Source organism: Sander lucioperca, chromosome 21 (assembly GCF_008315115.2).
Source record: "Sander lucioperca isolate FBNREF2018 chromosome 21, SLUC_FBN_1.2, whole genome shotgun sequence".
In the NCBI taxonomy this organism is placed as follows: domain Eukaryota; kingdom Metazoa; phylum Chordata; class Actinopteri; order Perciformes; family Percidae; genus Sander; species Sander lucioperca.
Genome location: NC_050193.1, coordinates 10,234,660 through 10,248,574, shown reverse-complemented (window position 1 = coordinate 10,248,574; position 13,915 = coordinate 10,234,660). Strand labels below are relative to the sequence as shown.

Below are 13,915 nucleotides of genomic sequence, written 5' to 3'. Positions count from 1 at the left end.
CTCGATTTGCCTCACGTCTCCCCTCCACGAGCCCCTTGATGGTCTTAATGTGACAAAGACAGATCCCAGTCTGGGACTCTGTTAAGCAGTAGACCCTTACTGCACAGAGCTGTCTGTTAGATGAAGAGGAAACTGGATACTTTCTTTTTTTTTAGATGTGTGTTTTTCCTCTGCTCCAAACAAGTCTTGCCATCAGCGTCATGGCCACTTATAAGAGAACTTCAAACCCTTTTTTATAAGGCAGAGAAAACAGAGTGGAGGTCCAAGAGGATTTGCACACACGCCTCATGTTCACTTTAAACTCAGCTTTTTATTCATACAAGTTGCTCGGTCTGACCTAATGTCTGTTGAGTCCAACTTAAACCACTAAGGGGATGTCATGGGTAAATGTAATGTGCTATCTGATATTCAGGGAAGCCAAACTCAACAAGGGCTCTCTGTGTTCACTGACCTTTTTTCAAAGATGAAACACACACACAGTACCGTTGAGCCACATACAGAAGCCAGAAGTATTTTTTTATCTTCCCATCAGCTTCTCACAGCAGTTACTGAGCCGTGGTGACCTGCTAATGCATGACAGTGTGAGACCGTATGCCAGTCAAGACAGAAAACACACTATTCAACAGAGATGAGTTACACACACAAAAACAGAAAAAAAACATTTGTCACTGGCAAAACTAAAGTTGCATTTTAAAGGAATAGTTTGACAATTTAGGGAAAGGTCACAAAATTGACCAACTAGCACACGTTATGTCTTGTTAAATCCATACAAAAAAAGTTGTGATTTTACAGCGAGTTAAGTGTCAGGTACAAGTCCGGTTGACCCAAACATTGACTCAAAATGTAGAACTATTCCTTTAAGCAGTAATACATATATTCAACCCCTAAAATGTGCCAATGAAAATTGATTAGTTTAGGTAAGCCAGGCTGTGTAGGAAGAGAATGAATTGTCAAAATGTTTTGACTCCATGATGACGCTGGAGGCAAATTCTGAGGATCACCAAAGTTATCACAATTATTCCTGATTTCATGACAATCCATACAATAGTTTTTGGGACATTTCAACGAAAACCACAAACTCATGATGGCCCTGACCTGTTCCCCCTCAGGTCAGGGAGATGGAGCAAACATTACACTCACAGGTTGCAGAAGGTAGGTAAGCCATGTTTTCATACTAGCCTTTTTTTGCCATTTAACAAAATGCACTTGTTCTATGGAATGGAACTGCTACACGGGGCACGGACATTTAACCCCCAAACTTTCCTGAATTTAACATTTCAAACATTGAAAATTATACTAAAACCTTGTCACTGCCAGGGCTATATGAATTACCCTCCACTCTAAGTCACCAGACATTTTGAGTGGAGGTAACGAGTACAGAATAGGGCCTATCCTGCACCGTCCCTCTAGTACTCCCTAACATCCTGCAGGGCCCTCAGGTCCTTCACCGTCACACAGGCTTCATACAGATCCTTACTGCCTGCCCAAGCCTACTCTGGCTTGAAGTAAACATCCATGGCCTCAGTTCTCTGTAGATATCTGCAGTACAGGTGAACTGGGTCACCCCTCTTAAAAGAGTTAAAATATGGACAGGGAAGACATTCAGTCTGAAGAGGTGTGTACTATTAAAGCATGATTTGTTCCTAAGCTCCATGAAGACTTCAGGACGCTCCTCTCTTAGCCACCTGACAGCGTGTGGGCTGTGGGGAAAAGACAGCAGCTGCAAATCTACTGAAGGCGAAATCACAAATCCTGAATGTAGCAGGAAGCTGCTGGCACTGTCCTGCAGCCGGCAGATGAATGGCTCAGAGAGCTCAAAGCCCAGCTCGTTGTGTGCGTCTCTCCTCGCCTGGGTTGGGCTGCAGTTTGCCGTAACCCCACAGACCGCACACTAACACACACACTCACACACTGAACTGCAATGATTAAATGGCTGGTTTTCACAGTGTGTAAATAGAGCGGTCTGTAGCCAAACTCGCAAGCCGTCACAAGGCGTGCTGTGAAGCCAGTGTCTAGCATAAATGCTCTGATTCATACCATATGGACATCACTCATGAAGTCTCCATTGACGATGTGCACACAGCTTACCAACTAACCAAGATTACGCTGAAGCAGAGGAGGCAGAGATACTGTAGGTGTACATTTGATGGACTGTCAAAGTCAGTCATGCAGAACCAGAATGTGTTGCAGTAAGCTCTACTGTAGCAAAGCTTTGTGAGCTCTTGTTGGCCTATTGTCCATTGAGCGACTGTTGTGGCAGAAGGCATTGTATTGTTGACTGTCATGCGTGTCAGATGGATTACTGTGTGTGGACACGTTTTCTCTAAGCCTTGTGCAGTACGGCCAACTGTGGTTGCAGAAAAGTAACTGATATGAGAAAAATAGATACAGGAAAATAAAGAATCAAACAGGAGTCTACAGCCATGCTAGCAGCTCTGTGAGGCTGCATATAGGCACAGCAGTGCTTTGAGCTAAACACTAGCGGCAGCATGCTTCCATCCAATAGTTTTTGGGACATTTCAAGAAAACCACAAATGTCAAACACATGGTGGCACTAGAGAAAAAGTCCCCCAAAATCATTAAGATTCATCCCCTGTGGACTGTGAAAGTCTGTACAGAATATAATAACATTCCATCCAGTAGTTGTTGAGATATTCAGTCTGGAACAAAGTGGTAGACCAACCAACATGCCAACCATAGAGCCATGACGGTAGCACGGCAAAAAAAAGGTCTCTTTTTCCAACACAGAGAAGATTTCAAAGAGGTGAAACTGAAAAAAACATAGAGAAGAAGATGGAGAAAAAAAATGAACACTGAATCTCCATCAAAAGTATGACCTGGTTTGATGGAAGGTTATGGATGGCCAGAGACCGCTCGTTGGTCAGTAAGTTAATTATGATTGAAAAGAAGAACTTTCATTGAGAGAAACTCCTGTAACACACTGGAGAGTTAATTCAGTAAGAATATCTCACCACCACTCTCCCTTGCTGTTTTTTGCTGGTGGCATTCCATACTTCTTTGGCCATTTTCCAACTTTGCTGGGGCGCTTCATCCCACCCCCCTTTTCCCCTCCACACACATCTCCTGTCTTGCTCAATCATTCCTCTCAGACATCTCACCATCGTTACTACTATGACTGTGTCTCACCCACAATCTTTTTGCGGTCACACGTTCTTTCCATTCTCACGCCTTTCTTGCTGTCTGTTCTCCATCTTACACCTCTGTGTATCACTCTGCCCACCTCACTCCCTCTCACTTGACTTGTGGCCTGGAAAAATGTTTGTGTGTCCCTTCATGAGGAATGACTGTCAGATATTGAACTTTGTCAACCTACCTGCCACTTGCTGAGTAGATCCATGCCTGTTCCTTGCCAGCACGATCGCTCATCTACTTTGTTCTGCTAACCCCCAGTGAGCCCTTACTCGGCTGTGGGCTCAGGTGTGGTTGCGTGGGTGTTAAGTTGTGGATGTAATTTGTGGATGACGTTGCCAATTTTTCAACACAACACTAAACACCAAAACAAAAAACAGGAGCTTTGCAGCCTTTCTGTCCTGCAGTATCCAAGACACTATTTATTCCAGATGAGAGAGCAGACTGTGTCGTAAATCACACACTCACAGTTAGAATTCTACGTCATGATCCATCCATCTATCTTCACTGCAAACAGTGCCATAAGAGAAAAGGAGAAATTTAATTTGTGTGAGTGTCAGTGTGCAGCCATGCATATATGAGTTTGTGTCTGTGTGTGTCTGTGTGTGTTTATATGCTCCTGGCTGTTGTCAGCTATCCATGGTTGGCATCACAGCACCGTATGTCTGTCTGTGGGGCTGTGCTGACGTGTGCCACCACTGGAGGCCAGTCTGGCTGCACAGAGCACAATGACAGCTTTATGCCCGCATGCCAGGCATCACAATGCTCAAATAGTCACATCCTGCAGCTCTGCAAGCAATGAGCATGTGGCACTGATTACCGCTGACTTACAGAGGTGAGACAACATGAGTAAGGGTTTCTCACCTGCAGGATTCAGTTTATAATTACAGGCTTAGCAGAGTTTGCTGAACCAGGGGCAATGCCAGATGGGGAGGTAAGGGGTGGCACAGGCCCCCCCTACCAGAGTAAGAAGATGATACGTAGTTGCAAAATGACCACAAGGAGATGGAAACCAACCACAAAGAAACTCAAAGCAACCACAAAGAGGCAGAAAACAACCACAAACAGATGCAAAACAACCACAGAGATTCAGTCTGGGTGTCTTGCTCAGTAGTCTCGCTTTGCCAGACCCTCCTCCAAAGCACGCTGAAGGAGAGTCTGGCTACTCCACATACTGTAGCATTCAGGGATGGGAGGAAAACGTGCTCTGGTTTAATGGCATTTCTTTAAACCAATCAGAATCGTCATGGGCGGTGCTAAACCATACGCGGAGTTTGCGGGGGGGGGCAGGGGGAGCACTGCCCCCCCCTGGCATCTGAAACGGGTAATTGCATTGTTTCATGGCATGACCAGATATTTTATAAATATTTTAAATAACACAAAACAACTAAATGGTGGTAGGTAATATATCTGATTTCATATAGGCCTACTGCTTTAGTAAAAAAAATATTTTTTCAGGGCTCTGGCTCTCACCTGAGACCATTGTCAACGCATATGCAGGATGCAAAACATGAAAATTACTGTTGCACTAGTCTGGACATCTTACCGTGTCAACGTTGTAATAAAAGTTTCCTAAATGCCATGTATATAAATTTGCTGTCAACTTACTAACTGATTGCGCGTTTTGTGTAGATTTGGACTTTTATACGTTTTATTCCACATTGTTTAAACGGCGAAGTGGATCTCCTGATTGCTGTGGATTACTTTTTTTTCGTGTCATTGGATTACGGCAAAATACGGATCTTTTTTCTTAACGTGTCTTAACGTTTTATGGTGTGACTGCGCTTGATTTCTGCATTTGGAGAGGCATCCTAACAGACTGGAGGTCCAACACTGATTGTTCACGGTTACATTTTATTTTTAGACGGTTTACAATTTAAGTGTCGGGGCAGTTTGCCACCGTCTGTCTATTGCATTCCAAGACAGTCGTGCCGCGATTGGATTTCATAAGGGCGAGTTGTTAAATTGTTACAATGTAATTTAAAATCTTTAAAAATAAACATATGTTTATTTAGCATGTTTGTTTTGTCCATATGTGCTCGTGCTGTGTTCCCCAAGTGGTAGGCCAGGTCTCAGCTTCTACAATGAGTTTTTTTTTTTTTTTTTTTTCCCCCCCTGGCTCGAATGTCAAACTTCGCTTATGTGCTAAACTCTTCACAGATCCGCTGCAAAGTAGTCGTGCGAGAGAAAACTCAGATTGGACAGATAGTCTAGCTAGCTGTCTCAATTTACCATGGAGAGATCTGAGGAGCAGCCAACAATTATTATTCGGTGGATTTCGGTGGATCCGGTGGATTTATGAAGACTATTATAGTCCTCATAAATCCACAGAATTTAAAATTCCAACACAAAGAAAGCGGAAGGAAACAGAAAATACATGCATGAGCAATCCCGGAAGTGGAACGTGAAGGATGTAGACTACTCGCTCAGAGACCTTTTACATGTCTGTGTCCAGGGGCCTGTTGTATCACAATCTGTCCATGGCTGTAGGTTATTTGGAGTTACACATAGCAGCTATCTATTGATAAAGGTATATATTAGACTATTTAAAGTTGCCTATTCTACATTCTTTTATTACACTGACAAAACTAAGCAGCTGTTAAAAATGTAGGTATTATTGCCAAAAACCAGGGTTTTACACATTTTAACAGTCTCAACATATTTTACCTCAAACGTTTTTAAACCTGCCCCTGTCCTGAACTATGCGGTATAGGCTGCAGGCTCGTGTTGCAGTGACACAGCTGTGCCAACCCTTATTTTAACTGTGGTAAACTGTTTAACTGTGTCTGTGGTACCAACACTTTAGTCATGAGTCAATAAATGAATCCGTGTCTCATGGCTATGCTTGGTTGACAGTGAGAGGACCTGTTGGGCCAGAGTCACACCAGCCCGCAGCTGACAAAGGCTTAGATAAACACAAGTCTACTGGCCACAGCACCAATATGACACTGAAGCATGGACAGTCATCATGCTGATACGTTCAGCCTATAATAACCTTGTTGGGTCTTCTTATACATCACCCTGAAATTTGGTCAATCTTTCTACCTTCACACATCTATCACACAAGACATGCTCTTAAAACCATCATGACACAACATGAGTGTGTGTGTGTGTGTTCTGCTCATTTAAGAGGCAACTTCATAAGTAATCTCCACCAGAAAATGCTGATGGGGGAAAGATGACTGTTTGACTGTGGACAGATTAGATTAATGTTGCTGCATGAGCCTGGCATAAAACTCCAAGTCTAAAATCACTCAAATTATAGGCCAAAGTCAGTATAACATTATTATTATTATTATTATTATTATTATTATTATTATTATTATTATTATAATCAGGAGGCTACAGAGGCACATGGCTCTTGGATGTTAATACTGAAACAGCTAGAATTCATTGGTCTGAATTTCACTGAATGAATCATACCTTGGTTGTCCTCGTCCATGTTTTCAGGCTATAAATCAAAGATCCCCCCAAAATCGGTTGCAGAAACTTCCGTTGTGCGAAAAGGGGCTCCAATATACAGCAAATAAGCGTCCTAATTTCCAGGACGCTTTTGGTACACAGGTTGTCTCACGAGCAGCGTATTTCTTTTAGGAAATGTAATGGCCATTTACGCCTCACTGTCGCGAGGCAGTCCCTCCGGTCCCGTCAGTCAGCGAGCGGTGTGTATCTGTAGCAGCAGCAGCGGCGGCGGCAGCGGTGTCTTTTTGCTCACGGTGGTTAGAGCGTGTGTTCGTTATCCCTCCAAATACGGGTTCACTCCACTAGTATCGGGAGAGTAGTTGGCATGGCTGCGTCAAGCTGGCCAACACACAACTGGAAGAACGGAGGAAGTACATGTAGCTGTGTATTCAGAGTAAAAGAGTCACGCAGGGTTTATGGGTTAATCAAGTAACGTTCCTTTATTTTGAAACTGCCAACAGGAAGTGTTTGTGGTGTTCTGTTTAAATTGACATTATTTGTCAATCCCATCCCAACTCCGCTACACAGCCCGTGCTCTGCGCGTCAGCATTCATCACCGATCAGCGCACGTGACTCCAGGCAACAGTGAGATTATACACAACAACAAATACCTATAGCCTAATGTTTTTTATTGATTATACTACATGGTTCGATCATGCTGTGACATTTGGTTATATCCCTCAATGGTGGAATGTAACTGTAGCTACATTTACTCAAGTACTGTACTTAAGTACAAATTTGAGGTAGGCTACATTACTTGAATCTTTTCTTTTCATGTCACTTTCTACTTCTACTCCACTATTTCAGAGGGAAATTGTACTCTTTACTCCACTACTTTAATCTGACAGCTTTAGTTTGCACACAAAACATAGCCTAATATGATGTTTTATTATAAATTAAACTACCCAACAATATATAGGCCTACAAGTACAGCTGAAATGATTAGCCGGTTAAACAGTTGATTGACAGAACTGTTTTGATCGTTTTCAGTTTCTAAAATGTGAGGAGTTTTCTGAATTGAGCAGGCTACTTTTACTTGTAATACTTTAAGTGGGCCTACATTTTCATGATGATATTTACATACTTGTATTTAAGTAACATTTTCAATGCAGGACTTTTACTTGTAACAGAGTATTTTTACAGTGTGGTATTAGTACTCTTACTTAAGTAAAGGATCTGAATACTTCTTCCACCACTGCCCTCAAGAATGAATGGCAGTTTAATTTAAAGGGGAACTATGCAGCTTTTTTAGCTTAATTTACCTTAACTGAACAGCTTCGGAGTCATTGGAATGGTTATATGACTTTTTTTTCGAGTTGAATGGTGGTCGTTTCGCTTCCCCCTAGCGCCTGTGAGCGGAAAAACCACCTTTGCAACTTTGGGCCAGCGAGCCGCCGGCTTCAGCGTCAGGAAGTATCGCGTGATATCAGGTCTTGCGATGTAACTAATTGCTTCACGGCACTGCACACATACAGGAACAAGCTAGCAAGAACAAGGTAGCGATGGAGTTTTTCACACCATCGTCATGGCTGAGCTGGCTAAAAAGAAGCAGAAAGCTAGGAAAGCATTGTCGGAGGAACAGAGAAAGAGGAGACGGCAGAATGACCGAGCGAGTTTTTACACAGTGTTGCCAAATATCTATTCCGAAGCTGTGGGGGGAGCGCTATAGAGAAACCTGCGGCAAAAGGCGAGAAAACAGCGAAGAAATGGCCAAAACTGCATAGCGCCTCTTTAACATGTAGCCTACTTGAAGAGATTAGAATATTTTTTTATTTATATTAGGGGGCAATTATTATACTATCAGTGGTGGGAGAAGTATGTAGATTCTTTACTTTAGTAAAAGTACAAATAAAAAATAGGCTACTACAATACAAGTCAGAGTCCTGAATTAAAAATGTTAAGTAGGCTAGTTTAGGTAAGTAGGGTACGTAAGCCTACAAAAGTATTATCAGCTAAAATTACTCAAATGTATTAAAAGTTAAAGTACTCATTATGCAGAATCACTCCTTTCAGAGTGTTATATTATTAATAATACATTATATTAATTAATATTTTTGACTTCATGTTGTAAATTGTCAGTGTGCAGCCATATATAGGCTCATGACGGTTATAATACTCAGTAGTTGTTAAAATGGTTAAAAAGAGGTGTTAATATTATATTAGTTTTTATAAGGAGAGATAGGAAGGTTGATGGAGAATGCTGTGTGCAACAGCTACCTACCTCCAACCTGTCCAAAATGATTTAACAAATTAATCTAAATGACACGGCTGCTCAAAAAGGTGAAAATAGTAAAATGTGAAAATATAATCAATAGATTCTGTAATCCAAAAAGCTACCAATCCAAAATATAAAAGACTGATTTCAGATCAGACTATGAGGACTTGTGGACAAGACTCTTACATTAGGGAGCGATCAGGTTAGGAAACAATGGGATGAAGTACACACACACACACACACACACACACACACACACACACACACACAGAAAGAAAGAGAGAGAGAGAGAGAGAGAGAGAGAGAGAGAGAGAGAGAGAGAGGGAGAGAGAGCTTGTTTCTACAACACACGTGGTTTCAATTATAGCATTCCTGCCTCCGCAAAGTAGGAGGGGGTCTCACTTCCTGTCTGCATTACTCCAATGGTCAAGCATGAACAGATGTGTAAACGTATTCATTCATTTGTTTATTCATAGGTGTCTCTTTTGGACAAATGTTTGATTCTCAGTCCTCTGTCCTAAACAAAATGACGTTCTCCAGACATAACACAAACAGTCAAACAGTTCTCCTGATTTCTTATAGTGGTGAAGTTAAGGCTATAACAACTTTACCATGTATTTGTTTTGTTAAAGTAGAAAAAGAAGCAAATGACTTATCTCGTTTCATATTTAATCAAATTGGTTTGACTGATAATTACTACTCTGAACATTTTCAAAACTTCATCCTTTCTAATGTACATTATCAGTTCCACTTTAAGTTTGTTTTACCATCTTCCAAAAACGCAATGGTCATAGGGGATGAGCAGAAACTGAGAAGCTCAAATCAGTCATTTTCTACAAGTTCACATCAACAGGACTACACAATCTACTGAACCCCCTCGATCCAGCAGAATCCAGTCTGGCGCAGTCTGGCTGGAAACTGGAGAACTACAGCGAGATCCTGAAGTTACACCTGGATAAACGTGCTGCACACTGCCCTAAGGTGAGGTGTTGGTGTGAATAGATCAGATATTTGGCTACATGCATCCAGACAGTGTTTGTTTTCTCTGCACTCTGGCATTAAGCTAAGGTTGTGAAGACTTGGCCATGTGTTTTAACGGAAAATAAATTCCTGGAGATGTGCGCCACTTAGTAGTGTGGAAAAAACAAAGGAAAACAGGGGGAAAGGGAGTGTTTAGTAAAAGGAAATCAGGGTGAAGTCACTGCAGTTTGGGGCCCAGGAAGCGTCTTTCTCCCTTTAGTTCTGCTAGTTTTAAGGTTTTACATACGAGGTGGATTGATGCAAAGTAGTTATCACACAGAGCAAGCCCTGCTTTGAATGTTTTCTGTGCTACAAGTGGAAATAGGTCATATGTATAATGTTGCCGATAGCTTTGGGAATATGGTTAGACAAATTTGGTGTTACTCTGTTTATGTCAGTGCTGGACTGGGTCAAGCTGAGCATCCTCATTGAAGTTGTATAAGTGCCATTGAAAGCAATTCGATTCCTGAGTCTGTCTCTCTGGCACACAAACACACTCAGTACGCTCTACTCCACATAAATGTCATGCTAATGTGTTTATGAGTCATGAAAGAAACCGCTCGGTGTGGCCCAGATATCCTCAGTGATGAATTTAAAGCTTTAAAATCAACACAATATCAGTTTGGTTCAGTCATTTTAGAGTGTGTTAGACAACTCTTTCAGGTCCAAACCACAAAACAAGGGCCACAAAGTCATTACAGAGTGAAAAGGTCTGTGGCTTGAAGTGAACATGTGTGGGGTTTTCAGGGCTGTCTGTCTGTAGTGCCACAGACATACCCCCAGGGAGATGCACGTCTGGCAGATTAGGCCGACCATCATGGGAAACGTCTGTGGTACTCCTGACCGACTTCACGTGACCTGATTGAGCAGTCATACCACTTCATACGCTCCAGTCACTACGGCAATGCCCGGAGGGTGATCACCTCCTCCCTTTAAAACTGCCCAACCCATAATTATACAACACACAGACATATAAGCAGCCCCGTTTCTCTACCTCCCCCAAATCACTCCCTCCATAATGTAATCCAGTGGAATCACATTCTATAGCATACGCCCCCCCCCCCCCAGAGGTATCTGAACCCTGCAATGTTTCTGTAAATAGACTGTAAAGAGGGATCAGTGAGGAGCACTCCTATGTTTAAAGTTGGGGAGGAAATTGTGGTTCAAAACTGTAGGCGCTTCATATTTAGTCCCTTCGATGAAGGATATTATGCTGATTCCGAGTTGAATTTGGGAGTTCCTCTTCCATCTTCCTCTTTGTGTTTATCCCCCAAATCATGGCATAGACTGTTGTAAACCAGGGATGTGACAGGGTTTCACACCTCCTTCCTGTTCTGAAAGGTGAAAGGGTTAATCTTTGGCGTGTGTGACAGAAGGTCACAGGAAGCAGAATGCAGCAGGATTTCCGCCGTCCTTCATTTGGTTTTATATCCAGCTCTGCATCTTGACCGCCACTGATCAAAGGGCAAAGTTTAGTTGATTTTCTGCACCCAAGGACACATATGAGTAGAGTCTTTATATGGACTCTGTCTGCTGGGCACAAAGGCAGCAGTGTATACTCGAGAACCTGTGTGTGTGTGTGTGTGTGTGTGTGTGTGTGTGTGTGTGTGTGTGTGTGTGTGTGTGCGCGCGCGTGTGTGTGTGTGTGTGTGTGTGTGTGTATGTGTGTGTGTGTGTGTGTGTGTGTGTGTGTGTGTGTGTGTGTGTGTGTGTGTGTGTGTCCTCCTAGACCTGCTGCAGTTACACAACAAGCTGTAAAGGTTATTCCTCCCAGGATTTCACTACTGAGCTTTTCCAAAGGTTTTACATCCCAAACACTCAATTATGACAAACAAAACACACAAAATGAACCCAAGCTCATCAGTAACATTTCAGTAATTATTAATAGAGAGATTGTGTAAACAGGATACAGTATAACAGAACACAGAATGGTGTGCAACATGCTGGATCAAACAATAACATGATACAAAAGTTTGATCTTCTATGGTATGTAAATGAACCTGTTAAGTCAAGTGCAGCTGACAGTTTGCACAGAAAAACTTAACCTATCATCATATTTAATATATTGATGCTGCTTGAAAGAAAATTATGCAATATCAAGGGTAGTATTTGCCGTTTTTGTGACTGTCCAGCACAAAGCTTGTAAGTTTTTTTTTTATTTGCTATAAGGCATAATGATTATGAAACAATTATTTGTACCGATGTTTGAGGCTATACGCAATATACAACTGCACTTGTCCAACACATCAATGCAGGAATGCATATCACAGTAAAGAAAAAAGAAGAAATTATAAAAAATAAAAAAAAGAAGAAAAATGTCACACCAACACCTCCTAAAATAGGTGCATATTTGAATGTTTTTTTTTGTTTGGCCTGTTTCAGTCCCACAATATGACTACAGCAAATACACAAATCTTCCTCCTCCACATTTCCCTCTCTCAGTTCTGCTTCCTCCTCTTCTCCTCCCCCACTCACTTTCACTCCTTTTATTCAGTTTTGAGGTCAGCTTGGAACTCATCTCAGCACCTGATCTCATTCTTTTTAGCGCTTTGCATATGCCTCTCGTCTGTCGGTTGACGGCATTCAAATCAAAGTTATAACACAGATCTAAATAAACCACAAAGAGGACGTTACACACAGTAATGCTCTCCTGTGCCAAAACCTCAAACTGAGGGTGAGAGGGATCAGCATAAAGTCATCATAGATAAAATCATGTTTGATTACATTTAGCATTTATAATCCATTTTCTATGCGTGGACGTAGTGTGTTAAAGTGTGTTGTTTATAAATGTCCGTGACATTGTGTCAGTCACAATAGAAATGATGTTTGTTAAGCAAATGAGTAGCTGTAATTGGACACACTAGGAGTCACTTTGCAAGTTTAATAAGCAGTTTAATAGTTTGTTTCATCTTCATTTGGATGTATTATATGCTCAGCTTTTAAATTGCAGGAGGTGCAGGAGCTGATTCCAAACTAAGACATGACATTTAGTTGCTCCAATATTGATTAAAAAAAAAAAATCAGTCCTTATTTATTGTTTGGTTGAAAAGCATGAAGTTCATGGCAGGCAAACACAGATTTCAAATGAAGTGTAACAGAGCTATGATCTAAAGCTTGTGGTGTGGAGAATTTCATTGGGATTGTTTTCAGCTTTACAGGAACAGTAGAAAAACAAAAGGGTTCATATGCAAAATAAGATATAGCCTTTTTTTTACTTATTGTTAATTTTTTGTATGAAATCCAGGGAATATCAAACTGGTGAATGTCAGTCAAACTGTTGTTGATTTATTCATTTTAAGAATTTTTTTTTTTTTATCTATTTTTGCAAATGAACTCCTAAAATGAAATAGTGGATTAGTTAAGCCAATGAAACTGTGGAGGGAAATGTTTGCTTCTTTGCCATAAACTGCAGTTCAGGATTTGAATCTGAGAGATCTTTTACTATTGATATTAGGAAGTTTATAAAGGCTATGCAGGCTTTTGGAAAGGGACTCAGCTACCAGACTCAGTTTACCATCTATAATTTTAAAAAAAAGAGGCAACTGCCCTTAACTGGTTTGTCATTCAGCCTGGATAAACGTAACACCACTTAAGTTTTAAATACTGAAAAACAAAATGAAAAGCTCACCAACTCTCAAGATCACACACAAATGAATTGTTTAAAGTTTATGAATAATGTGTATGGAATTAAATATACTGCATTGCAGCTTTAATTGAATCCCTGCCATTTCCATTTGCAGTATAATCACTCTTTCACACTCACTCAAATAAAACACATGTGAGCTGCTGCAGATGCCATAGGCTAAAACTCTCTAATCTTTATTCCACAACCCCTTTTTTCTCTGGGTACAAATGGTGGTTGGCCAAAACAGAGTACAGATAACCCGACTTATCTCCTACATCTATAGATCTCTCTCTCTCTGTCTCTCTCTCTCTCTCTTTCTGCCAGTCCCCTATGATAACCCTATTAAAATATTTTCCTTTGGCAAATCCCTGAGAAATAAATCCTCTTTTTCCAGAAAGAGTGGTATGTGTGTGTGTGTGTGTGTGTGTGTGGGGGGGGTCACA

At 41.3% G+C, this 13,915-nt stretch overlaps 1 protein-coding gene across 1 annotated transcript in view; it reads right to left on the bottom strand.

Moving 5' to 3' along the window:
• The window catches only part of cyth3b (cytohesin 3b), a 35,518-nt gene extending 28,580 nt beyond the window's left edge, over positions 1 to 6,938 (bottom strand). The window contains exon 1 of the mRNA XM_031312685.2: positions 6,574 to 6,938. Within this exon, the coding sequence (XP_031168545.1) occupies positions 6,574 to 6,592 (19 nt within the window). The 5' untranslated portion in view covers positions 6,593 to 6,938. The remainder of the gene's footprint in view (positions 1 to 6,573) is intronic.
• Positions 6,939 to 13,915: the final 6,977 nt, after the last annotated feature.